The sequence below is a fragment of the Hippocampus zosterae genome, chromosome 4 (genome assembly GCF_025434085.1).
Source record: "Hippocampus zosterae strain Florida chromosome 4, ASM2543408v3, whole genome shotgun sequence".
NCBI lineage: Eukaryota > Metazoa > Chordata > Actinopteri > Syngnathiformes > Syngnathidae > Hippocampus > Hippocampus zosterae.
In genome coordinates this window covers 13,947,125-13,972,039 of record NC_067454.1, presented here as the reverse complement: position 1 = coordinate 13,972,039, position 24,915 = coordinate 13,947,125, and the positions used below count along the sequence as shown (strand labels likewise).

Below are 24,915 nucleotides of genomic sequence, written 5' to 3'. Positions count from 1 at the left end.
ACTTTTAAATACTTTATACTGAATTTGAATTAAAAGCCGTTTTTAGCCGAAAAAAACAACCATATATAGTAGGGCCTTTTTGGACGAAAAAAACGACCACGTAGAGTAAGGCGCTTTTAGCCGAAAAAAATGACTATGTATAGTAAGTCGTTTTTAGACGAAAAAAAACGACCATGTATAGTAAGGCGTTTTTAGCCCGAAAAAAAACGACCCTGTATCGTAATGCATTTTTAGATGGAAAAAAAAGACCATGTATAATAAGGCGTTTTTTGACAAAAAAAACGACCACGTATAGCAAGGCGTTTTTGGCCGGAAAAAAACAACCATGTATAGTAAGGCGTTTTTAGCGGAAAAAAACCCCGACCACGTATAGTAAGGTGTTTTTAGTCGAAAAAAACGACCACGTACAGTATATAGTAAAGCGTTTTTAGCCGAAAAAAATGACCATGTATACTAAGGCATTTTTGGACAAAATTTTTAGCCGAAAAAAACGACCATGTATAGTAGGGCCCTTTTGGACGAAAAAAAAACGACCATGTATATATAGTAAGGCATTTTTGGACGAAAAAAACGACCATATATAGTAAGGCATTTTGGGACGAAAAAACTGCCATGTATAGTAAGGCATTTTTAGCCGAAAAACCATGAATAGTAGGGCGTTTAAAAATTTCTTCCAAAAATGGCTTACCTACAAGGAGAGAACATAAAGCGCTGGTCAACAATAAGGACCAGAGGGCAAATAAAACGAATAACAAAAAGCGTTTGCACAAAAAGGCAAAGGAGAAAAATAAAGACCGCAAATACAAACAAAAAACAATGTATCACAAATACACGCAAGAAAGCCAAATCACAAAACAAAACCAGTACTTACTCTACCATGGGTACCGAGAATACAAAGCAAAACATGACGAGGTCGAAAGCCAACTAGTCAATGAACAGCAAAACAGCAATTAGCAGGAGGTGTGCACAGAAGTCCGCTCATGCCACCTGCTGGCCAAACCGCAAACAAAAACGCCTTACTATATACATAGTGTTTTTTTTCGGCAAAAAGTTTCGTCCAAAAATGCCTTACTATATACATGGTCATTTTTTTCCAGCTAAAAACGCCTTACTATATATGGTCGTTTTTTTCGGCTAAAAATTTCGACAAAAAATGCCTTACTATACATAGTTGTTTTTTTTCATCCAAAAACGCCTTACTATACACCAGGGGTCCCCAAACTACGGCCCGCGGGCCGTATCCGGCCCGAGGGCACATTTGACCCGGCCCTCTAACCCTCCTGTTGTCCTCGGGGCAAAATGACCCGTCACTGTGTTAAAACGCCCCAAAACCCCCCTAAATGATAATTTTTTAACTTGAAATTTTATGACTTTTCCTAGATTGTCCCCAACTGCAGAAAAATTGAAATATGTACAAAAAAAAGTACAAAGGTGGTCTTGGGGGCAAAATGACCCATGATGCAAATAGGGTTGAAATCAAGGTCACAAAGTTATTTACACACCATAGAATGTTTCAGTGTTTTAGTTGTGTCTCAGATCAATTAGTAGAACACGTGAACGAGACGGTAGCAGAAATAAACAAGACAAGATAGGTGGCGTTCTCGTAGATGGCAGAACTTTTTTTTGTGGACTTCAAGGGGCTATAAAGAGAGAGAGTTGTTTAGTTATTATTTATTTCCTGTTTTTCTGTGAAGAACTCATAGAGGGTTATTTAGTTATTATTTATTACATTAATAGTGTTATTATTTGTTTCCTGACTTTTTTTTCTGTAAAGAACCTGGAAAGGGTTATTTGGTTATGTGTGGGGACCCCTACTATACACACTATATACAAATTTCGTCCAAAAACGCCTTACGAAACATGGTCGTTTTTTTTTCGTCCCAAAAGGCCTTACAATACATGGTCGTTTTTTTCGGTTCAAAATTTCATCCAAAAATGCCTTACTATACATGGTCGTTTTTTTCTGTCAAAAACGCCTTACTATAAACATGGTCGTTTTTTTCGGCTAAAAACGCCTTACTATACTAGGTCGTTTTTTTCGGCTAAAAATTTTGTCCAAAAACGGCTTACTATACATGGTCGTTTTTTTCCAGCTAAAAACGCTTTACTACACATGGTCGTTTTTTTTCGGCTAAAAATTTCGTCCAAAAATGCCTTAGTATACATGGTCGTTTTTTTCGGCTAAAAATTTCGTCCAAAAATGCCTGCCTATAAATGGTCGTTTTTTTCAGCCAAAAATTTCGTCCAAAAATTCCCTACTATACATGGTCGATTTTTTCAGCTAAAAATGCCTTACTATACATTTTTTTTTCGGCTAAAAATTTCAGCCAAAAATGCCTCACTATACATGGTGGGGTTTTTTTCGGCTAAAAACGCCTTACTATATAAGGTCTTTTTTTTCGGCTAAAAATTTCGACATAAAATGCCTTACTACACATGTTCGTTTTTTTCGGCTAAAAACGCCTTCCTATACATGGTCTTTTTTTTCGGCTAAAAATTTCATCCAAAAACGCCTTAGTATACATGGTCGTTTTTTCATCCAAAAAGGCCCTACTATACATGGTCGTTTTTTTTCAGCCAAAAACACCTTACTATACATGGTCGTTTTTTTTTTTGTTGAAAAACGCCTTCCTATACATGTTTTTTTTTTTCGTCTAAAAACGCCTTACTATAGATGGTCGTTTTTTTTCCGGCTAAAAACGCCTTACTTATACATGGTCTTTTTTTTGGTCGAAAAATGCCAAACACATTTCGAAAATGTTGAAATTTAATGAACGTACCTTTTACAAAACATTTCATGAAGCACCTTTATTTCCTTCAACAAATGTGCAATTTACCTTTATCATTCACATATATGCATTACAACTGATCCCATTGATTGTACAAAGTTTTATTGAAAAATATAGTAATCCACTTTATGATTAAACAAGATTTATAAAGAAAGGAAGTTTTAAACCATTTACATGTGCATATAAAATCTAAATGTAATCCCTGCCTACACCTTATAAATTAAGGAGAGTGCCATTAAATGTGTAAATGTGAGTGTGCTATTGATAGCGCCTGTTGTCATGGGTCCAGTGAAGGAGTGAGGCTGCTGTTGTTTTCTTCTCTGGTCAAAACAGTGTCTCCTAGCAGATACTCAATGAATTGCACCTTATTAAAAATATTAGTTTATATATGTAATAACTATTAAATATAATATTAGTTTCTTTTATGCATTTTTTCCATTTTGAAATTATCCTGCAGGCTTGATTGAACCTCACGCATGTGTGTGTGTGTGCGATGATGATGAGTGGAATTCCGCATCGGTGTGCAATTGTAAAACAAGGTCGTGTGTTGAAATTTAAGGGTGGCTCAATACTGGCTGGCCATATACGGGCCAGAGTTGTAATTGATTTCTGGCCCAAATACTTCACTCCACAACTGGCCCTCATCTGGTTGGCCAGATGCCTTTGCTGACTGGGTAGTTATTTATTTCTTTTTTTTGGTTACATACATTATTACATTACATACATTTCCACCGGTTTAGCTCATGGAGGGAGAGGGTGGGGGGGGGGGGGGGTACTTGTAGTTTTGGTTTGAAATATAGTGTGACAGTCTTGGAATTGGAAGTTTTCTGACACAGACATTTTGAGGATCAGTGGTAGTAGTAATAATGTGAAACAAGCACTTCTTAATGTCAAACAGATTTCATCATTTAATCATACACAGTAATGATTTCATTTTTAATTTTTTTAATTATAAAAACAAAAAAACATTAATGTGCAATGAAAACATTTAAGTCAGTGATAGCGGTTCATTAAAAAAAACTGAAATGTGCAATCAAAACAATTGTAAAGTCTACCAATAGAATCCCAAGACAAACAACAATCTACAAACACTAAAATGATAAATCAGAGCTTCATTAAAAATCAGGATGATGGTAGTGTTTGGACTTCCAAGATCCTTCATTAAACCTGAACACTGTGCTGTCAACATAGCCTTGTTTTGTTATGCGCTTTGTTACAGCTGCCGCTTTTTTGAAAGCGCTATATAAATCAGCATGTATTGTATTGTATTGTATTGTATGAAACAAATGAACGTGTGTTCATTTGACAACTTTAGTGTTACCTTCTTACCTTTTTTTGTCATTTAGACAAAATCGGTAAAGCAGTACTCTACCAAAACAGGTAGACTACCTTTGTAATCGAAGGCAAATCACAAATCTTTAAGGCTGCTGAGCAAATTGCAACACGCCGAGAGGATCACGGGTGATGTCATCATGGCTCAGGTGCTGAGGCTTTTCGAGTAAGGCGTCTGAGCACTGATGGGCTCGGTGAAGGAAACAAGGAGGTACTAGGAGTGAGGTGCGCATAGCCTGCATCGAAATCATACCGAAATCAAGGAGGTTAGCGTGGACAATAAATTAAGTATTTTGTCAGGTGAGTCGGTGCCGGGCTTCGTGTTTTCAGCTGCTGCCTTCAGGATGAGCCAGGGTGGGCGGAAGGGAGCATATATCCACGTCTCGTTTTATTCAGCGCTGGTCACCAGCTTGTCTCTGGTTCTCCTGTTGCTCCGTGTATTGGACCAACAAGGCGGCCACCTGCTCCTGGTCCTTAAAGGGACTGGCTTGGAAACTGGACTCCAACAACGCTCGGTACTGTGGGTAGATCGGTATAAGTATAATCCTGTTCAGATCAGCATATTTTTTGGAGATACTGAGTGACATTTGATTGGACTCAGAAGTTATACAGTAGGTGTATTTCATTATCATTATAGCATGATAATTGTAAGTCATTTTGGAAAACACGACAAGACAGTCACAAGAAAGTCAGTATCAATAATAAAAGTACAACTCTATCAATTTTCATTTAAATTCGTTTTCCATTTGTATGACAATTAAGTACTGTACAGACTTGATGTGTCAATAGGCTGTAACGAATTGGCAGATGTTTAGCATTTCCTGAAAAATCACTCATCAGTTGTAGTGTCATAATTTACAGAGCCAATCGGGGCAAAATAAGAAATGACAGCAAGCACAATCTTGTTCACTCCAGGGATGTTCTGTGCTGCCATCCAAAGTATTTTTAAATTTCGTGTTTTTCATGTAATGAAAATACAATGAAATTAGCACTGTTTTTGGAAGAGTGATTACGGTTTCTTTTTTTTGTTTTTTGTTGCCCAATTTCAAAGGGCATCAATTGTATGTGAATTTTGGCTAATTGCGGGCCGGGCCCATCCCAATCCCCCGCAAATAGCGAGGGTCGACTGTGCAGTTGTTCTAATAGCTTGGTCCATCATCTGATCGCATCGGTGATCGGTTTATCTTATTTTAAACTTGCTGAAGTCCTGATTGGGTAACTCCTAATTAAGAATGTGAACTTAATTAAAACCTGTACAGTGTAAATGGTTTTAAGTGATGGTTTGATTAATTATTCCAATTACCGTTTCTTTTTGTTTCCAAAGTCTAGACACACACACACACACACACACACACATATGTACAAGCGTTATATATGTGTGTTCAACCATTACGATGTTCCGAAACTAAAAATGTGGTGGTCTGAATTAAACTGGGGACAAAGGTTTGGATCAGCCAATCTACAGTTGGCTTTCTTTCAGGCTTCCGTGTCACGAACCTTTGGTTATTACAGCTTAAGCAACATAAAATTTTATTGCATATAGCAGCTGACTTCATTCCTTATTCCTGATAAAGGTAGGAACTAACACAAAGAATCAGTATTAACTTAAATAATGAACAATATTGATGACAATTAAAAAAAAATCAAAAGGTAATGAGACCAATGCAATAACTGCATCAGAAGCGTTATAAATATTTAACTTATATGTTTATATGTTTATTATTGTGGTTGTAGTGGTGGTGCACAACTGCAATTAATGCATCATACTGAGAGATGTTCGTAATATTTTGGTTAGATGAGAAACTACTAGACAGAGCTCTCAGAATAATGTAGTGCAGTTCTACATGATTGATAAATGCCAACCGCAATAATAAACATCCAGTAAGATATTCACTTCAACTCGCAGCTGGTGACTTTGTGTGTTTTCCTTCTGCTTGTGTTTTTCTTCGGTCGTGAATAAGCCACTTTGGTAAGGCATGCTGATACTTTTTGGGATCACGAAATATATTAGGATAGTCTAATTGGTACAAGGCAGTGGTTATCAAATGTTTAAGATTGTACCAGTAACTACACCAAGTGTTCAGTAAAAAATGCGGGATATTTTATTTCCAAGTATATTCAATATTATTGTAAGCCACGCTAACATAATGCATAGGCTGAGCATTAACGCTGCGCTTAGTAATTCCATTAAAATGTATTGCCATTTTATTGGGTCATGTGACATCCGCAAGCTGAGCGTTGATTAGTCGTGACCTGATCCCCGAGTACACGTGATGTCACTTTCAGTCGAAAGCAAGTGGCAAAATGCGTTTTTAAAAAGGTGTCCATTGCAAAAGTTATCAAATTCATTCCAGAAGATAACTTTGTGACACTGAAAATGGCAGAAAGGAGTTAAGTAACCCTTCAAATGCAAATGCACCAAACTTAAAAGTTAAATATAACTGAACTGAAACTTGTACTTTGGAATGGATTCTTTGGAGTCCCGCTACCAGGAGCCTGAAGACCACCACACTTTGAGAATCACTGATCTAAGGAGTTCATTCCACACCATGCTCGAAAATATTCACAGATTCAATGTGGAATGGCTCTATCAGAGAACTCACACTGTGTGAAGCCATTTCCCCTGTAATCCTCGAAATCAACGCATGCAAGACGCTGACAATGAAGCAAAACATGTGATGAGCAGGAGAGAGCTAATGCAATCGCAGCATCCCCCCACCCCCCCTGCGGTTCCCGTTCTCCACCGCAGCGACTTGGCCATTGCGACTGTAATGCAGCCAGTCTATCTTCATTCACATGCAGATACCCTTGGTCTCATTACTTATTTTTTCTGCTTTATAAAAGCATAATTATTGGATGACATTGCACTGTACAGATGTGGTCACTCTGGTGGACTTGTTGTCCATACCTCCAAGACTTTTGTTGTCTGGTACTCCTGCAGCTGCTCCTGGAAGCCGCAGTTCGGGCCGACAAAAGAACGAACGGCCTTGACTGCGGTGAGACACTCCTCCCAGCTATAATGGGTGACGGTCATCAGGTAGGCCACCACCATAGTAGTGCTGCGTGACACACCTGCAAGGCTGCAAGACAAACACACAGTTCAGGAACCCAAGCCAAATGTTTCATGTCTTCTGCACTGACCCGTCACAACATTCGGTACACTTCGGTACAGGTTCTCATGATTCAAGTGTATGATTCATGAGAGCCTGCACAAGAGCCGTATCATGATTTTATCCGTTCTGACTGACTGATTTAACAAGGTTTACTATTGCAGCTTGTGGTAGTGTATCAATGTATCATACTGAAGTACTTCTGACACCGAACATGATGCGACTGATCACCTACCAGTGAACCAGACACGCTCCGCCATTCAGGCGACATTCGTGGATGAAGCGGATGCATTCTTTAAAATGTTGCAACCTACGAAATAAATGAAAACACTTAAAACGCATGCAATCAGACTTGAAACATGAAACCGCATGTATTTCACATCAAGTCAGGAAGCAACCCTCGACCCTAGTTTTCAGGCAGCGTTTCCTAGCATACGATAGTGTACAGCTAAAAATAGATGACACATTATAGGGAATTGAGAAATGGCATCTTGTTTGGGTTGCGGAACTGGGATATGATACCGTCCTGATACAAAGATGTCTCAAATCAAATCAAATTTAAAAATGGAGACACGTGTTTTCATAAATGGATGGTGCCGACTTGGTTCAGAAATGCTTCTCCAACAGAGACTGTGTGGTAGACCGCAGCACAGACAACAGACAAGGAAAGTACTTTAAGTGTCCTTTGTTCTGTTTTACACCAGGTATCTGGCAAAAATCAATTTTTAAGCATGTGAACAAAAATGCAGCAAAGTCTCAAAAATTGAAAAAATAGTGAGAGTAACAAAAGGCACACAGAGAAATGTTGTGCATGACGATCCTTGCAAACAGTTGGGAAACACTGATAACGTTTCACATAATCAAGAAGTAGAAGGCTGATATAGCAGACTCCCAGGACCAGCTGCTGGTTACTCAACAGCAGACAAAGTAACAGTCGCCGGCTAAAATAGACTCTCTCCACCAACACTTCTTCCTGAGACCAAAAGTCCACTTCAGAATTTGTCTCCTCAGCACTTTGTTCTGTCTTCCCAGCACTAAGGCTTCCGCTCATCTTGTTAAATATGCAGAAATTCACCCTGTGAAGGAGTATTTGGGTTTAAACTAGCTGAATCTGGTGAAAAGCAAGAAAAAGCTTTCGCTCTCACACTGCCGCTGAATTGGAGTGTCATGGCAACGAAGTTGCATCAAAGTACTGTCCTGTAGAGTGAATTGTCATCTCCATCTTTTTTTTTTCTTCATAAAGTTTTCAATGTCAACCCTGGGATAATTTAGCACAATTGTATGAATACAGACGTGTCATGGATAAAGCAAAAACATTTAGCATCAATGCTTCTTTTGGTTGTTTGACAAAACTTGATTGGTACACTTTCACACTCCCCAAAGCCCTTTATTGAAAATCAACACTTGCGCATTTGCATGACTCAACACTTATACTGTATTTGCATATGTGTGTGTGTGTGTGTGTGTATATATATATATATATATATATACACACACACGCTGGCAACCGGCTCATGGTGTCTCCTGCCTACTGCCCGAACACAGCTGGGATAGGCTCCAGCACGCCCCATGGCCCTTGTTTCCTGGGAGGAAACCGGGGCACCTGGAGAAAACCCACGCAGGCCCGGGAAGAGCATGCAAACTCCACACAGGGAGGCCGGAGCTGGAATCGAACCCGGTACCTCTGCACTGTGAAGCCGACGTGCTAACCACTAGACTACCGGGCCGCCCACTCCTGAATATGACATTCCAATATAAAAATAAAACAAAAACAACGCCCCTCCAAAAAAAAAAAAACACTATGTAAAGAAATGGGGTGTTAAATGGGCATTAATAACAACTTCATCCTTAAGTTCTCTTGTCAACTTAACACGTCCACTCTTGACTTAAGTTTAAATGACCAAATGCGTCTCCTTTGCCTATGAAGGGCAATATAAATAAAATAAACCATATTCGTGCCAATATAAATTTTATATGGAGCAAAAAAGGGAACTGAAATCAGGGGTGAGTTGACATCCATACCACATTATAGACGTTAGAGCTGGACGAAACCCCAAACAGCTCCAGTACATGTGACACCTCAACCATACGAACAATTGATAGGACCTTAAGCAATGGGAGGGGCCCCCTTGCTGGTGGCGAGCGCGGTGGGGCGGCAGTTGGTCTCGCTCCTCGCATCAGTCAGAATGGAGATTGTGACAGAATGGGGATCATTAAAGTGTTGGGTGGTCAGAGGCAACAGCCAGATGTCACTGAGGTTTCCTTCCTCTGCTGTGCCTGAGGGAAGGTGCCTGATTGCAACACTGGAGGTCAGACCTCTTAGGGCCATTCGGCAACATCCATCCAAGCAACAAACCTCCATTCCTCATCTATTTGCAGTCACTCTCTGAAGCAGGAGTAGTTTCATTACCTTTCAAGAAATGTAAATAGCTGCAGAAATCAAATTAACACTATGACCATCCATCCATCAGAGTTTTATATTATCTCTACTGTATTCGCCTGGTCATGTGAGCCACACGAACTACAAAGTATGGAGCTGGTCCAACTTTGCAGCTTACACACTTCTGGTAAGACTTTCACACAAATCGTTGGTGTCTGTAGGAGATATACATTATCCATGAATGTTCTTCTGGAATAATATATAAGTTGCCCCTCTCCCACTAAATACACACATCACTGCGGCAGACTGGTACAGTAGCTCGCTTGCTCTGCCTGTTTCCCAAAAATGCATCCTGCCTTCAAAAAGGCCATTGACAAGGCTACTTTAAAGCAAATCGTTGTTGGCCTTGAGTGCATGCAGAATAGCAAATATATATTTTTATAAAAGCTGCCTTGCCTCTGTATGCTTTGTGAGTGCCTCATTGTTGCACCATGGACAAGCACAGTGATGACCCGGTGGGCTACATTACAGCTACAGGAGGATTTAAGAGAATATTTTTGGGGGCTTGGACATGGCATTTTTCTTAAAGCTTTGGAAAGATGCTACATGAAGTTGCACCAACTTTTTAGGTCGGAGAAGTTGACTGACAGTTGAACAAGGTGTGGTTTAGCGCATTCAGCCATAGCATTTGAGAGTGAACATTACAACTTTGTTTTTCATGATTTTGAAGTCTCATAAATTGAAATAAAAATAATAAAACAAGGTGCTCACTACAGTCTTCTCTGTCTCATGTTAAATTTTGAAGAGATACAGTAAAATTATTTCAAATAGGTTTGGCTTAAAGTTCAATTTTTTTTACCTTCATGTAAGATTTGTGCTTTTTTTTAAAACTCATTTGTTCCCTTGATTATAATTATTCTTTGTTGTTGCTCTTTGCTCTGTTCGTATTTATCATTTGAGATAGTTTGAAGAAAATAAAAGAACAGAACCACTCCAGTGTGGTTTTCACGAATCAGCCACTGAGCACAGTGCTGCTGGAGTAAAAGCTTGCGTCCCAAACTCGCAAATTGGTGGTCACCCGAAACATGAGGCAGCTTTTTCTGTATGATACTGCGATCAAGCATGTGATCGTTGCTTTTGGAATTATCTCAGGGCTTTGTGCTGCGTGTTCGGTCCAAAATGAGTCAAACTAGAGTTGCATGAACAGAAGCTACGTGGCAATTAATATAAACACGGTGACTCATTGGACTACTGCAAGGGCGGAGGGCCACCTCATGATGCTTTCAACACGAACAAGATGACAAATGGAATTACCCCATCGAACTCTTTCTGCAACATTCATATAGAAATACAAAAAAATATATACTGACAGAAGGACTACTTTTTACCTCAAGCCCCACATAAATCAGATTTGACTAACGGAACCATATGTTTTGAGAATTAATCAATAAATAAATACAAAACAATAATGCATCATCTTTGCCTGGTTCATCCGTATTTCTACTGTAAGGATAATTATAAATGTGAGGAAAATGGTCAGAAGGTACACGGTTGCCTGTGTGTGTGTGTATGTGTGTGTGTGTTTTACACTCACAGATTCTCGCTGGAAGCATCTGCTGCGTGAATACAAAGGTAGGTCTTGTCCTGCAGATCATAATCATGAAAACCTATGTCACTCGTCAAAGTGATTATTGTGACGCCCAAAACAAGTTTTTGGAAAACAAGTTCTGCCTCTTGGTGTTTAGTAAGTGTGTTCCTATTAATGTGACAACATATCAGTTCTTGCCAGGGCCGATCATTAAATATACAGAAACCATAAAATGATGCATCAACTGAGGTGACATTTTCATGCCACCTTCTCATATGATATGCTGAAAATTGGGTTTTGCTTAACCTTTATGACATACATCAACCCAATCCCAATAAAGATCAGAAATCGTATCTTCTACTTCTGTTTTGAGGATTTATGTATACATTTTTTTGGTTCGAGGATTGAGGGACTGGTGAAACTGTACCTTAACTTTCTCTTAGGGTGAAACAAATGCAAAATGAAATCAAGTCTGTGTCTGGTGGGATGTCATGTGGTTGTACAGCATTTCTAGGTCATTAGGTACGAGCACCATTTTAATTTATGAGACGCGATACAAAATCCGGATATAATAATCTAATCTAATAATCAAAATATTAGAAGCAGCTTTCAGAAGTTCTACACAACTACAAACAACAACCACAGTAACAATCATATGGTTAAATCATGCAGATCAAATAATGTCATTCAAAATTGAACATTTATATAATGTAAAGGAAATTTAGATGCATCTAATAATGGGTTGAGTGTGTTATATTCTTATATAATCCTACAACAATTTATTTGTTGTGCACAAACAACTATCAGGACACTTGCACCAACTACAGCTCAACACTTCCCTCTGTTGGCTAATAACACACATACAATTTTCAGCACGTTTGGAAATATGAATGTGTTTGGTTCATAAAGTGTTTGGGAGTGGACAATACTTCTACTGCACTAACCTCAAATACGGGACGGGCATTGTTGTACACAGAGAGGATGTGGGTGATACCATTCTGTGACAGGCTTTTTCGGTTTTCTGCATCTAGGTCAAAGACAAGAAGAGGGGGAAGGAGCTCAGTGATTGAAAATTAATTTGGAAGTTGTGAGACAATGCTCGGCAACTGTGAGATCCAGTTTAGTCGCTTGTGCTGACGTAATCTGACCAGTGACTAAAGTTGGAACACTTTAAATGCCACTTTAAGTGGCCGATGCACTGACGGCCACACCTACATGTTAAAAGAACGCTGCACTATTATTAAGGCACATCACCTAAATTCAAATGGGAACTATTCTTATGGAATGGTGATGCACGAAAGGAATAACGACATATACGTAGTATTTCCCTACTCTCAAACCAAGTAGCAGTCAAATCGTATTTTCCCCCCAAAAGAAGAAATGAGGGCCACATATGTCTCCGTTTCATTTAGCGATTTTTTTTTCTCCAGCAGAGATCACCTTTAATTGGACAGCACCATTCCAACATTCTATATTAAAGGAAATCTTGTCTAAAAATTGAGAATAATTTGTGCGACAGCAAAAGAATAAATCTTTCTTCCTTACCTCTTATATTCCCAAGGTAAAGGCCATCAACAACCTGTGAAGCAGAAGTCACAGACATGTTGCACTCTTCTTAGTCTCTACATGATAGTCAGGCTTCACAAGGTTCCCCTAAAAAGGAACAAATGTCCCAAGCTGAGCCTGATTGGATTTCAGGCTTAAAGCTTAAGAATCCACAACGGGAAAGGCAATGTTCCCCTCAGGGACATACAAGGTCTGAAGCACTGAAAGGTCATCCCAAAGAAGAGATGAGAGGTGAGGTCAATGGATATGGTACAACTTTGTGACTACACTGGTTCTCATTCTTTTTACACCAAGTAGGTACCATCTAATTAAGTTCTCCAATGAATTAAAATGCTTTCAAAACTAATGATCAGCATGTTCATATGCTAAGCCGAAAGTAAAGGTACCAGATGTCAAATTTTATTCTGACTTGATCTCATTTTTGATACATTATTCAAGGGTCACAGTTCAAGTGAAGGCCATAGAGTGTGGACTTCAGGTCTTGCTGAATCAGGCTGTCACAATTGAGTGAAAACAAAATTAATCTGATTCACCATATTCCAAGCATCATGTCAGTCTGTTGCATAATTACTTCATTCAAACCCTATCAACCTAATCTGGATTTTTTTAATCAAATTGCTTTAGTACTGTACTTGTGAACGAGAAAGTAGTCCAGATTCATGTACACGGGTGATTTTGCTGCGTCTATCAAAAGATTGTTTTTATTTGCTTATCTCTTACAGTTAAATCTCGAATGAAAAGTTTGTCACACTTATTTTGCCGAATGCGACGTTCATAAATATAGGCGTATAATACATGACATAATTTAGCATGTGCTAAAGATAGTCAACATCCTGCTCGAACGTAAACTCGATTACCCACGAGCACAATTTTAACACGTCGCCCACAACACCGCAACATGAAACAGACTTTTAACCTACCTTATTCATTCCATTGCCCATGTTGGGTTAGTCGTTCTATGTTTACTCTCTGAAAGTGGCACCTTAACACAAGTGTGGCTTCAAAACACAAGGCTGGCCGGAACTTCGAATTGTGACTGTATTTGGATTAAACGAAGTAATTAAAAGACGAGATAGAAATGTATATATCCTAGGCTTGCGGTCCTGTCTTACAGGTCCAACATGAATTTTCGTCTTCCTGATTGTTTTGACCTGAAGCAACTTGTCCTTCCGGTAAGTGACGTCATAGCACAGGACAGCTGTAGGACTTTTTAAAGAGCGCGTTTATTGAATTTAGGTTGTCACTGAATGAAAATATTATTTTTGTTGATTGTATTTATGGAATGTCATCGGAAGGCATTACCGACCAGGTCTGTGTTGTAAGTTTATTAATGGGGCAAAATGAATAATGCATAGGCCTGTTCTCTGAAGTTCAGGTGGTCATCAACATGTCACTCTCAAGAGGCCTTGGGGACATTTTGTGCAACCCCCCGCCCCAGGCATTTTCAGACACACATTAAGGATTCATATTTTATTTCTGTAATATACAATGAACGTAAGAGGAAGAGGTCTTCCACAATGGACACACAGAGGTAAAGTAGATGGCTGTTACAATACAGTAAAGCAGGCATTGTTGAATCTTTCCATTGCTCAGCTTTTATTTTCAAATGTGAGATGTGGTCCGCTTGTTCATTTACTTCTTCCACTGCTTGTTTTCGTAGTCCCAGTTTGATGAGAAGCCTTCTACGGGGTTCATTCTCATGTCCAGCATCCTCTGCAACTCTTTCTCCTTGTATTCTCTCTCAAATGTGTGAGGAACTGGTCCATACACTGAAAAGACACAGAGAGAGACTTGTCAACAACAGTGTAATTATTGTGTACGTTTTTTCAGGGAATTAAAGACAAAAAAAATCACATTATAATAATGAAAACATTTATCAACTTACCGAACTTCCTCTGCCAGAACACCACCAGGCCAGTGAGGCCAAAAAAGACAAACACCCCACCAAGTACAGTCTTCCACTCAGATGATCCTTGGTTCATCTCAGCAAAGCTCTGCTTGAAGCTGATGCGATACACTAAACGGGGAGGGAGCGAATGAAATGTTACTATGCATTGATGCAAGATCGATTCGCCTTCATCGATGCAAAGACTTACATGCTATCTTCTCCTCATTAGAGAGTGCGGCCCATGAGCCTTTCTCCTTCTCCTTGAGCGACTGCTGCTCTGCACTCAGGTTCTGCACATAGCTGACATCGGGAAGGGGGTTCTCCCGCGTGTCAAAGTAACCAGGGAGAGTGTAGCTCTCCACCTTGGCAACACCTACATCGACACACAAATTCATTAAGACAATGCTTTAATAAATGTACTGTACACCAAACTAGGTGCCTTGTTGCCGTTTCATTCTTGATTTTGCATTTTTAGAATTTTACCAAAATAATGCAAATTCCCAAATAATTTTACCAAAATAATGCAACAAAAAGCTCAAAATTTGTGTCATTTTGAGAACAAACCAACAAAAATCTTTTTGTGTGCCGTTTTCAGGTTGAAAGGTGTTGCTATTTTTGGAGTAAAGTGCGACTAGAAACCAAACTATAATAAACTCTGCATTTTTGGTTTGTGTCTAAATATTTAAAATGTCTCTTCTATTTCACAAGGTTTTTTTTTAAACAAGTGAAAAAAAACTAATTAAAGCACAATGTTTATTGGAGAGGGTGTCACTATTTGATTCAACTAGTACAATGTAAAGGTCGCTCGACTCAACTGTATATATAGAGCACTTGAAAACAACCACCACTGTATACGAAATGCTGTACATGGGGCAAAAATAATTCATACAATAAACAGTAAAACAAATCACAAAAATGGTAGAAAGCACGAGAGCAGTAAAACTAAAAATCAAATGTCAAAGACTAAAAATGAGTTTTAAAACAAGTTTTAAAGATGGGCAATGAGAGGGCTTGCCAAACCTTCAGTGGGAGGTCATTCCAAAGAGAGAGAGGGACCATCAACTGAAAAAGCTCGTTCCCCTATGAGCCTCCGCTTCGTTCTTGGTATTTCTAATAGTGTCTGGTCCGCAGACCTGAGGCACTGGGCGGGTGCGCACTGGCGGAGGAGCTCAGAGAGGTAAGGTGGCGCGAAGCCATTTAAAAATATGAAAACAAATAATATGATCTTAAAAAGAACTCTAAAATGTATAGGCAGCCAGTGAAGTGATGCCAGACTAAGAATTATGTGGCCCCTCTTACGTGTACCAGTCAAGAGGTGAGTGGCAACATTCTGGACCAACAGGAGAAGCTTAATGGAGCATTGTCAGACTCCAAAGTACAGTGCAAATCAGTAATCCAGCAAAGATGTGATGTAGGCATGACCATTTCAAATTGCTCTTGAGAAATGAGAGGCTTTACTTTTGCCAGCTGCCTAAGATAAAAGTAGCTGGATTTAACAGTAGCACCTATGTGCCGGCTTTAAATCACTGTCCAGTTAAAGACCCACGTTCAAGACTGTTGGGTTAAGATAAGGAGCCAGGGTACATATGACTTAACTCAAAATGCCATCCTAAATTTGATTTTCCTACAAGCCACAGCTGTAAGGCTAGCCTAAAATGCCTGTCACATTTAACTTACTGTCACAATATCAATATTTCTAACATGTTTGCAATTTTTTCCCCATTGTGAAGATTCTCAATAATCCAGGTCGTGGCAATCTGCGAAGGTTGAACAAAGCAACTGGACTCGTCTTGCTGGTTATATGTGTTGTGACTTTTCTCGATTTCCAAAAAGGTTAAAAACAAAAATGCTACAGGCCAACAATAAATTGAGGACATCATTAAATGTGATATTCACCATGACTGCCACGTAAGCAGACAGAAGTGGAAATGGCACGTTTGCCAACAAGACTCAGGGCTCTTGTTGCCAGCATTCTGTGGAATAAAAAGAAAAAACTATTTATACATGTCACAGGGTTGATATGCAAACACTGAGGGTAGTTGTCGGCAAAGTATGTGTAAAGGGCAGGTACTGTACTTAAAAGCCACCACAGTAAGTGCACTCGCAATCAGAAGAAATCATATGATGATTTACAAAGCAATGCCCTTGATTTGATACTTAACCACTCTGCAAAACAAAACAAGAAAAACAAAAACTGTTAAAAAAACTCAATATGATGAAATGCGGCTACAAACCAAAGAAACATACTATCCATTTTTTTTTTGACAGTGTCATTTAAATGATCAAAACTTTCCAGAATGTTAAACACTACTTTAATTGAATGCCGTTCAATTGTACAGTTTAAGTTATGAAATAACTGGTACTCAAATCATTTTGGTATTTTACCACAAACAATTTTGGGTGGTACGAAAAATAATCATAGGCTGACTTCTCGTATTGAGGCATTTATGCCTGGCTAACGTTAGCATTAGCCGCACACGCAAGGTCAAAGCGCCCCGGCTTCATTCAGTCACATCAATCTTGCTGTTGGTGGTGTATCACAAAACAATGCATGGTTCGGAACTTGCTTCGCTCGTGGAAAACACCGTTCGCATGAGGGGGTGATGAGAGAAAAACACTAGAAACGCTCCAAATCAAATGCCGCTGCTAAATGCTAACAGCTAGCGCTAGCTTCGATGGGCTTTGACAAAGTCACCAGTGTGCCGTTGTAGATTGCGGCTAAAAGTGGCGACAAAAGTAAGATTAGTGCATAGATTATACAATTAAACAGCGACAACTCAAAAAATCTCGAAATATGAATTTGAACTGTGAGAAACAAGATGAGGTTAAGGACCTTACTGTATTTTCCTTGCTTCCGTCCACCGTTATTCTCGGAGGAAGTGCAGCCGACCGGAAGTACTATATTTGTCATATATTACAAATCTGTTTACGACGGCCATTGTCATTTTACGGTACAGCATTTTGGTTTACGGCCTCACCGGTTCAGTTATCAGTGTGCTCGGAGGACATAAGATAAGCTTAAGTTTACTCTGAGCTGATCTGACCACTTTGTTGTAGACTGAATCGAATCAATTATTATTAAAAAAACGTGCTGTGCTACTTTTCTCCTGGTATGATATGCGATATATTTAGCTAACTTGTCAGAAGTATTTTTACGTCGTGTGGCACAAGAGCCTACCCAATTCCTTCACAATCATGCCTATTCAGCTGACAAGTCAGGCATACTGTAAAATGCTCTTGCATGCCGCCAAGTATCCGCACAGCGCCGTCAACGGGTTACTGGTTGCAGAAAAAGCCAAGGCGAGAAGGAAAGACAGTCTCCACGATCCTGTCTTGTGTGTGGACTGTGTGCCGCTCTTCCACGGCACTTTGGCTCTTGCACCCATGCTAGAAGTTGCTTTAACACTGGTGAGTCCTTTTTTGTCACTATCAAGATATATTGCATGTATTATATTGCTGATCTCGGCATCCTGTGTTTATTTCAGCAGTGTATAGTGTATTGATTAATGTCAGGTAAGACGTTTTGTTTTACCGTGTTTAAAATCCAAAGTCTAAAAAAAGCCTTAATTCACTTATGTACCATCAAAACACACTTGGCCCCACATGAACCACAGGAACAACAAAATCAATACACCATAGTTAGGCAAATCGTGGTGTTTATGAAAAAATCTCCGGTTCAGTCAATCTCAAATGCCATTGAATATTTTTGTTAACTCTGTGCTTCACTGTAGCTAAATTAAAAAAAAAAGGACTCAAAGATTCAAATGTATTGCTCATTTTAGTTCAATAAGATTTTAAATACATGTTTGTAAACTAATATTAGAAAAGGATTACATACAAATTATTGTACTTAAAAGCGAAATACATCTTAACGGTAAATGTACTGTAGTCTTTTAAAAAACTGAAACCCATACAACACTATGCACATTTTGAACATTTAATTCAGTGATTTTTTTTGCATGCCACAAGGGAGACTCTGATGATTTTACTATTTGAGAATTACTGCTATAGGACATTTCGCATCGCGTCACACATAGTCCAGGTGCCGTGTCTGGGTGGCTAAATCGCAACCACTTTCCTATGGGACTAGTTAAAAAATTATCTTGATCGGCATATGGTTGAACTCGCTATAGCATTCTAATCCCACAGCTCTGCTATTGATTTTCTCCATGTGGAACAAATGTCAATATTTTGGACCTGAAATGTTTCTGGACTGAGAAATGAAAATGCTCACCTGCCCATCTCGGTAATAGTCTTGTCTTGTGTTGTCCTCGTAAAACAACCCCTCGATTCTTATGTTCTTCTCAGATTGACACTTGGTGCAAAGAAAACAATTATGTCATCGCTGGATACTATCAAGCCAATGAACGCACAAAGGATTCTAGGTAATGAGAACTTAAAATATATATATATATTAACCAATAGAAACACATGGAGAGTACTTTTCTAGTTTTTTATTATCCTCTCCTTTGCAGACTCAACCAGGTTGCAGAAAAAGTTGCAGCAAGGATTTCTGAATGCTTCAGTGAAGCCGCAATTGTTATGGTAAAAATATAATTCCAACTTTTTTTACTGTCCCTCTCCCTTATGTAACAATGCTGTACAGTAGACCCATGTTCGCCTCCATTTGTTGTTCCGCATAATTTTCTGTTACAACTGCACGTTTTTTTTTTTTTTTGCTCGATCCCGCAGTATATAATTTGAATGCGACTCTGAACACTGCCAAAACTGGTGTAACAACAGTCTTAGTTGTTTATCATTACCTCCAATCTTTAATTTAATTTTTTTTCTAATTGAGCTGTCCAGGGTACAGGTCACATTAATAATGGAATTTTTTTTAAGGTTTATATCGGTCTCATTTTTTTATATCACATGAATCTGGCATTTAAATTATGGGTGTATAGACTTTTTAAATCCACTGCATTTTTTGTGCTTGTTCTCAGGTGGACAGCAGCAGATTAAAAATGAGTTGCCGCGAACCCATTGTGCTCATTTATGACCTTCACGAAAATAAATGGAAAAGCAGGGATGTCAATCTGTAAGTATTTCTCATACTTATAGCATTCAAAACAAGTCATGGGTCAAACGGTACCTTGCCTTGAATTGTTTCTCCATGTTTCCAGTGACTCTTTCGAGGACTGGAGCGAAGCGCAGAAGATCACGTCAGCTCTTCTGGAGGGAAGGTCCTACGAGAACTTGATCGACTTTGACAATCACCTGGATGACCTCAGGAACGATTGGACCAACCCAGTGATTAACAAATGTGTCCTGGACCTGTGTTAAAACTGTTGGTTGTGTAGGCTTAACAAGCACATGATGACAGCTGCTTCTGCTACCTCTGGCACGGGAGCACATGATACTCAACCGGACAGTTCCAGTTTAACTTCTGGCACTGCCCAGAATATGTAGAACACCGACCTTTGATTAGGGCAACTGATCTCAAGGGCAAGCACCTGATGTGCACTTTGGGCAGTCATTGCAGACATAATGTGTCTCGATGCATTTAAAAAAAAGAGAATGCCGTGTCTTTAATCATAGTCTTAAATAAATAATGAAACATAGAAAATATTTGATTGATTATGTTGTTCTTTACTTCTAAATGAAGTAGCCATACTGAGATAAAATACGGTAGTGCCTTGAGAGATTAATTTAATTCACACGTGATGCAAAACAAAAGTACCGGTAGTTTATTTTAACAAGAAAAATGGCAAACTAATATTTGACTATGAATTCATAGTTATGAGATAATAGGTTGTTTAAAATAAAATAGTTGGGGTCAGTTTGTGTCAATCCAGTGGATATTGTGCTTCATCTTCTGGGTGTCTTGGCCACATGGGGGCAGTATAAGACACACAAAGAAGACTTTCTTACTGACGCAGTAAGCTGCAGTAATATTTCTTTTTTTTCCCTGCATAGAATAAATAATATGAGTTTTTTTTTTAAATATTGTAAGCTGCAGTAATATTTCTTTTTTTCCCTGCATAGAATAAATAATATGAGTGTTTTTTAAATATTGTTTGTCTACATATGTTGCTTCGTTTGTGTTCAAATATTTGTGGCCTAAAGTATAAAACCATGGTGACACCGTTATTTGCTTGTTAGCCTGTCTATGTATTTTGGCATTGTGTGTTAGCATTAAGCTCACAGACTTTAGTAAGGCATAATAAATGCCAGTTTGCTTACATTAACAAGTACGGTAATTGTCTTTGTTTTATGTTTAGTTTGACAGTTTGTAGTTTGACAGTAAACTTCGAGGGGGCAAATGTCAATCTTGAAGCTACTTTTTTGGAAAAACTATCTGCCAAATTGCTGCCTGCTGTCAAATGAGCTGAAATCGGTTCACTGCCATCATAAAGCACTTGCAAGTCTTACAATACAATAAAATACATGCCGATTTATATAGTTTTAGCAAAAAAAAGTCGTCGAATCTCTCGTCTTTCAAGGCACAACTGTAAAAGATTTAAACTTGTAGGATATTATTTTACTTCCACTAATATATAATTACCTGTAACATTTTGTTGCATTGTTTTGACGCATCCAAAACACACATTGTTTTAAAATTACTGTACTGTATTCTTTTGTATATGCACCAGCAATGACAGACTGATATTTTGAAGTTATTCAAACTCCTCTCAAGATCACAGAGATGTATTGCTTTGTTTTATGTACTGTATGTTTGCTCAATAGAGCTGTTGTAATTCTTCCATCTAAAAATCAGAAGACATTGTACTTTATGAATGTAAACATACAGTGCAACACTTGTATTTGTGAATATGGACTCTGTTAGCTATAGCCTGTAACCAGCCACGTACGATCATGGCATTTTTACAGATTATTTTCAACTGAATGGTCTCTGTAACACTCAAGGTACTTGTCTAGCAATGCACTATCATTGGGAAGATATTCAACTAAATCACATTCAGGGGAATATGAATTAAGATTTTGTGTTTTGCTTTGATTTCTGCTGATTAAACAACGAATGGCACTCATTTAACTTTCAACATTTTGGGTGGTAAAATAGGGAATGGTAAGCCACTTGCCATTGAGTTGATCAAAATGTTCAAATTCAAACAGCCCTTTGTAATACAGTACATAAAAATGTTTTTAAATACAGTATTGAAGTTTTACATTTATCATTTATTAAAGCTAATGAGTTGTATAAACAATCACCCACTCCCCACCCATTAGTATCATACACATAAATACTATTATTTAATTTATTTTGTACTTCATAATATATATCTTTTGGTAAGTAGCGGGGGGTGGTTGGAGCGAAAAACACAATTATTTCTTTGATTTATCATGGGTTAATTAAAAAGTACAAACGTTTCCGTAGAAGAATCTAATTTCAATGAATACAGTTGGTTGCTAAAAAAGTGGAAATAAAAACAGTGTAAGCAACGGTACATTCCATTAATAAGTCAATCAATTTCGTTACAAAAGTGATACTGTATTGAGAAGTACTTATTTTATGTTAACTGTTCTGTTGATGGCGGTGCGGGTACCCACAGCGGCTCCTCTCTCTGCTGTGGTTGAGAGGAAAGAAATTTCATCTGTGCTGTATGTTGCACATAGAGCATATTTGACAATAAAGATGACTTGACTTGATTTGACCATAGATCAATTCACAATGCCATGTCACCACATATCTTACTCAACGCTGACATCTCGTGGTGTTTTCTCATGTCTGACACGACGCATTCTCATTTCGCCTTTTACTAGTCCACCCATAGACATGTGTCGGTGACTGTAGACACGGTCTCGAACGATACGTCATTTTATCTAACATATTGCATGTGTCGGATCTGCCTTTAAGAGCAAACTGACCAATTTGTATAGGGTCAATTGACAAGATGCACAGTTGATCAATGCCCCCCATTTACACACGCACATGCATAAATTCATACGCATATAACAATTGTGATCATTTTTGCCAGTTTAAACACATTAGTGACATTTCAATGCTTCACTCGGTAAGTCAGGGGATCGCTGTATGAGCTACAAACGCAGCCAATGATATAGATATATTTTAAGTTCTGTTAGAATTTTGCCACATCCAATGTGGAGGTGACAACAACGTTCGATATATCACCAACGACGATATCTCACCACCACATGGCCCACCCACCCGTTCGACGAAAGGTTAGGACGTCATCACTTTGTCGTATCGTTTAGCCAATCGCGGCTCTCTATCTCCTGGTACAGTTCCTGTTTGCTGAAAGTCTCCAGCCAGCGCGGGAAAGTTGATGCTAGCAACGATAAGCTATCAAAGTTTTCGGATGCATTTCTTCTCTGTCTAAACAGTCAACTATGGACCCTTCGGAGGTCGAGTTCCTCGCCGAGAAAGAGTTGGTGAAGATAATCCCAAATTTCAATCTCGACAAATTATATTTGATCGGGGTGAGTACCTCTGTCAATCAATCACGATTAGGCTATTACCAGTTGGATTCAACCAAAACGATTGCGTCGAGTAGCTTCTCGCCAACAGACAGAGTGCGTTGATCTTTGCAGGGGGACCTGGGACCTTTCAATCCCGGTCTGCCGCTGAATGTCCCCGTGTGGCTTGCCCTCAACCTAAAACAGAGACAGAAATGTCGAGTCGTTCCTCCTGACTGGATGGATGTTGGTGAGAGAAAACATTCAGCAGTGATTCCAGACACATTTTACGCTACACGCTTGTTTAATTCAAGTATTTTTTGTCTTACATGCTCTTGTGACTTTCCCATTATGCCTTGACGTTGCAGAGAAACTTGAGGAGATGCGAGAGCTTGAGAGAAATGCGGCCACCTTCACACCTGCTCCCTGTCCATACTACATGGAGTTGACTAAACTGCTGCTCAACCAGTCGGTCTTAGTCAGCCAACATTTTTTTCGTTTCACTGCATCTGTAAGATCCCCCGAAACACAATTGTGCTTTTGTGTATGTTTGTTGTTCACAGCGCGTCTGACAACATTCCCAAAGCCGATGAGATCCGCACGCTAGTGAAAGACATCTGGGACACGCGCATTGCTAAACTCCGCCTTTCTGCAGACAGCTTCATCACTCAGCAGGAAGCTCATGCCAAGGTCAGAACGTCGCTTTTATTTTGAGGCAGGGGCGTTTCCAGACCTCTTGATGTGCAGCAAAGACTCTTCAACGGGAATTTATTTATTGTTTGCTATGATCAACAGTCCTTCAGAGTCCTGCAGTCTCTTGACACATCGACAATAGTGTTGTCTGAAATTTCCTTCTACTAAAAAAAAAACAACCCTGACATGTCAAGATTTGGGAATCGGCCTAACCAGAACGCTTACTGCCAAACAAGAAAAAAAAAACTAAGAATATACTATATATGATAATACATATGTTATTTATAAGCGCCTTTCAAGACACCCAAGGACACTTTACAATAACAAAAAACACAAAACAATAAGGGTTGAGCAGCGGCAGCATGAGCAAGCAGGATGTTTTTTTTTGTTAAAAATACAAGTGCTAAAAATGGGCTTCAAGCTTTTCATTGCCATTCCCAGTTTAGTTTGTTTTTAAAACCAACCACATAGCTTTGCCTTAGAAAAGTCTATTTAGCTTAATGCCAACAAACAAAAAATTGCCATAGACTGGCCGACAAACAGCATCAGTGTCAGTGTTATAACCCTCGAAGTAACAGACAATTGAAAACAAACTGTGGAGAAACAAACATGTAGACAGACAATATAATAACACTCATTCACATATACGGTATTCTACATCCTCTGCGAAGAACGACGAACGTGACTGAGGAGCTGAAGACCATCTCCATGTAACGTTTAAATGTATGAGCAACATTTGCTGGATGTCAGTGGGCTCAGTCTGCTGCTCTTCTTCCACAGCTGGACAACCTGACACTGATGGAGATCAACACCATCCGAGGCTTCCTCCTCGATTCGCTCAACTGCATGTACAAACTACGCTCCAATCTGCAACCGGGTTCCAGTAAGGGGCCACTTGCGGATTATTGAAGGACACGTCTCGATGCTTCAGTCAACTAGGAATTAAGCAACGTTGGGACAACGGTGTTGGACTTCTTTTTATCGTGAACATCATTTTCAAGACTTCTTTGGCAATGTCCATTACATGTATGCCTGCTCATTTTAGGACTCTATAGAATATGAATAATTCAAATGCAGCGTGTATGCTAAAATGTGATAAATAATGATTTCATTGAGATTTTTTTTCCTGGTTTTGATTTATGGAAAGCTATTCAAGCATTTATTTGGCATCGTAGACTGGTGTGGCAGAATTG

At 39.0% G+C, this 24,915-nt stretch overlaps 4 protein-coding genes and 1 long non-coding RNA gene across 9 annotated transcripts in view; 2 read left to right on the top strand and 3 right to left on the bottom strand.

The window, feature by feature from the left end:
- Nucleotides 1–4,295: 4,295 nt before the first annotated feature.
- dusp22a (dual specificity phosphatase 22a) lies at nt 4,296–13,938 on the bottom strand. Of its 2 annotated transcripts, none has more exons than XM_052063551.1 (7): nt 13,686–13,938; nt 12,745–12,852; nt 12,144–12,226; nt 11,206–11,255; nt 7,467–7,541; nt 7,030–7,201; nt 4,296–4,639 (listed from the first exon to the last, which is right to left on the bottom strand). In XM_052063551.1, exons 2-7 carry the CDS (start codon nt 12,800–12,802, stop codon nt 4,514–4,516), a joined length of 564 nt encoding a protein of 187 aa, XP_051919511.1. In that variant the 5' UTR covers nt 12,803–12,852; nt 13,686–13,938; the 3' UTR covers nt 4,296–4,513. The 2 variants fall into 2 exon arrangements, with proteins under 2 accessions (XP_051919511.1, XP_051919512.1); XM_052063552.1 differs by having other exon boundaries at nt 12,745–12,778; nt 13,686–13,936.
- A 282-nt stretch (nt 13,939–14,220) lies between these two features.
- Nucleotides 14,221–17,583, bottom strand: LOC127599541 (cytochrome c oxidase subunit 4 isoform 1, mitochondrial). 2 transcript variants are annotated; one of them, XM_052063557.1, is made up of 5 exons: nt 17,492–17,583; nt 16,550–16,626; nt 14,862–15,026; nt 14,651–14,782; nt 14,221–14,534 (listed from the first exon to the last, which is right to left on the bottom strand). In XM_052063557.1, exons 2-5 carry the CDS (start codon nt 16,623–16,625, stop codon nt 14,398–14,400), a joined length of 510 nt encoding a protein of 169 aa, XP_051919517.1. In that variant the 5' UTR covers nt 16,626; nt 17,492–17,583; the 3' UTR covers nt 14,221–14,397. The 2 variants fall into 2 exon arrangements, with proteins under 2 accessions (XP_051919517.1, XP_051919518.1); XM_052063558.1 differs by having other exon boundaries at nt 17,487–17,575.
- A 24-nt stretch (nt 17,584–17,607) lies between these two features.
- The window catches only part of emc8 (ER membrane protein complex subunit 8), a 681,399-nt gene continuing 674,091 nt past the window's right edge, over nt 17,608–24,915 (top strand). For 2 of the 3 annotated variants that reach the window (XM_052063550.1, XM_052063549.1), the window contains exons 1-5: nt 17,608–18,061; nt 18,962–19,038; nt 19,129–19,198; nt 19,597–19,691; nt 19,777–20,125. In XM_052063550.1, the coding sequence (XP_051919510.1) occupies nt 17,849–18,061; nt 18,962–19,038; nt 19,129–19,198; nt 19,597–19,691; nt 19,777–19,936 (615 nt within the window). In that variant the 5' untranslated portion in view covers nt 17,608–17,848 and the 3' untranslated portion in view covers nt 19,937–20,125. Of the gene's footprint in view, nt 18,062–18,961; nt 19,039–19,128; nt 19,199–19,596; nt 19,692–19,776; nt 20,584–20,653; nt 21,643–24,915 lie in introns of those variants that run through there. The other variant, XM_052063548.1, reaches the window with a different exon arrangement.
- LOC127599550 (uncharacterized) lies at nt 20,978–23,508 on the bottom strand. The gene is made up of 2 exons (XR_007962132.1): nt 23,359–23,508; nt 20,978–23,227 (listed from the first exon to the last, which is right to left on the bottom strand). It is a non-coding gene; the product is annotated as an uncharacterized LOC127599550 (long non-coding RNA).
- gins2 (GINS complex subunit 2) lies at nt 22,896–24,839 on the top strand. The gene is made up of 5 exons (XM_052063554.1): nt 22,896–23,053; nt 23,165–23,279; nt 23,398–23,497; nt 23,593–23,719; nt 24,503–24,839. Exons 1-5 carry the CDS (start codon nt 22,964–22,966, stop codon nt 24,629–24,631), a joined length of 561 nt encoding a protein of 186 aa, XP_051919514.1. The 5' UTR covers nt 22,896–22,963; the 3' UTR covers nt 24,632–24,839.

Bases quoted from the DNA above. Each gene is read 5' to 3' on its own strand.
- dusp22a (XM_052063551.1), bottom strand. From the start codon at position 12,802: ATGTCTGTGACTTCTGCTTCACAGGTTGTTGATGGCCTTTACCTTGGG. The intron at 12,227-12,744 runs GTAAGGAAGAAA...TCTTTGACCTAG, and splicing joins TTACCTTGGGAATATAAGAG to ATGCAGAAAACCGAAAAAGC. The intron at 11,256-12,143 runs GTTAGTGCAGTA...TATGATCTGCAG, and splicing joins ATGCCCGTCCCGTATTTGAG to GACAAGACCTACCTTTGTAT.
- gins2 (XM_052063554.1), top strand. From the start codon at position 22,964: ATGGACCCTTCGGAGGTCGAGTTCCTCGCCGAGAAAGAGTTGGTGAAG. The intron at 23,054-23,164 runs GTGAGTACCTCT...TGATCTTTGCAG, and splicing joins ACAAATTATATTTGATCGGG to GGGGACCTGGGACCTTTCAA. The intron at 23,498-23,592 runs GTCGGTCTTAGT...TGTTGTTCACAG, and splicing joins ACTAAACTGCTGCTCAACCA to CGCGTCTGACAACATTCCCA.
- LOC127599541 (XM_052063557.1), bottom strand. From the start codon at position 16,625: ATGCTGGCAACAAGAGCCCTGAGTCTTGTTGGCAAACGTGCCATTTCC. The intron at 15,027-16,549 runs GTGAATATCACA...GTGTCGATGTAG, and splicing joins CTGCTTACGTGGCAGTCATG to GTGTTGCCAAGGTGGAGAGC. The intron at 14,783-14,861 runs GTAAGTCTTTGC...CTCCCCGTTTAG, and splicing joins TAATGAGGAGAAGATAGCAT to TGTATCGCATCAGCTTCAAG.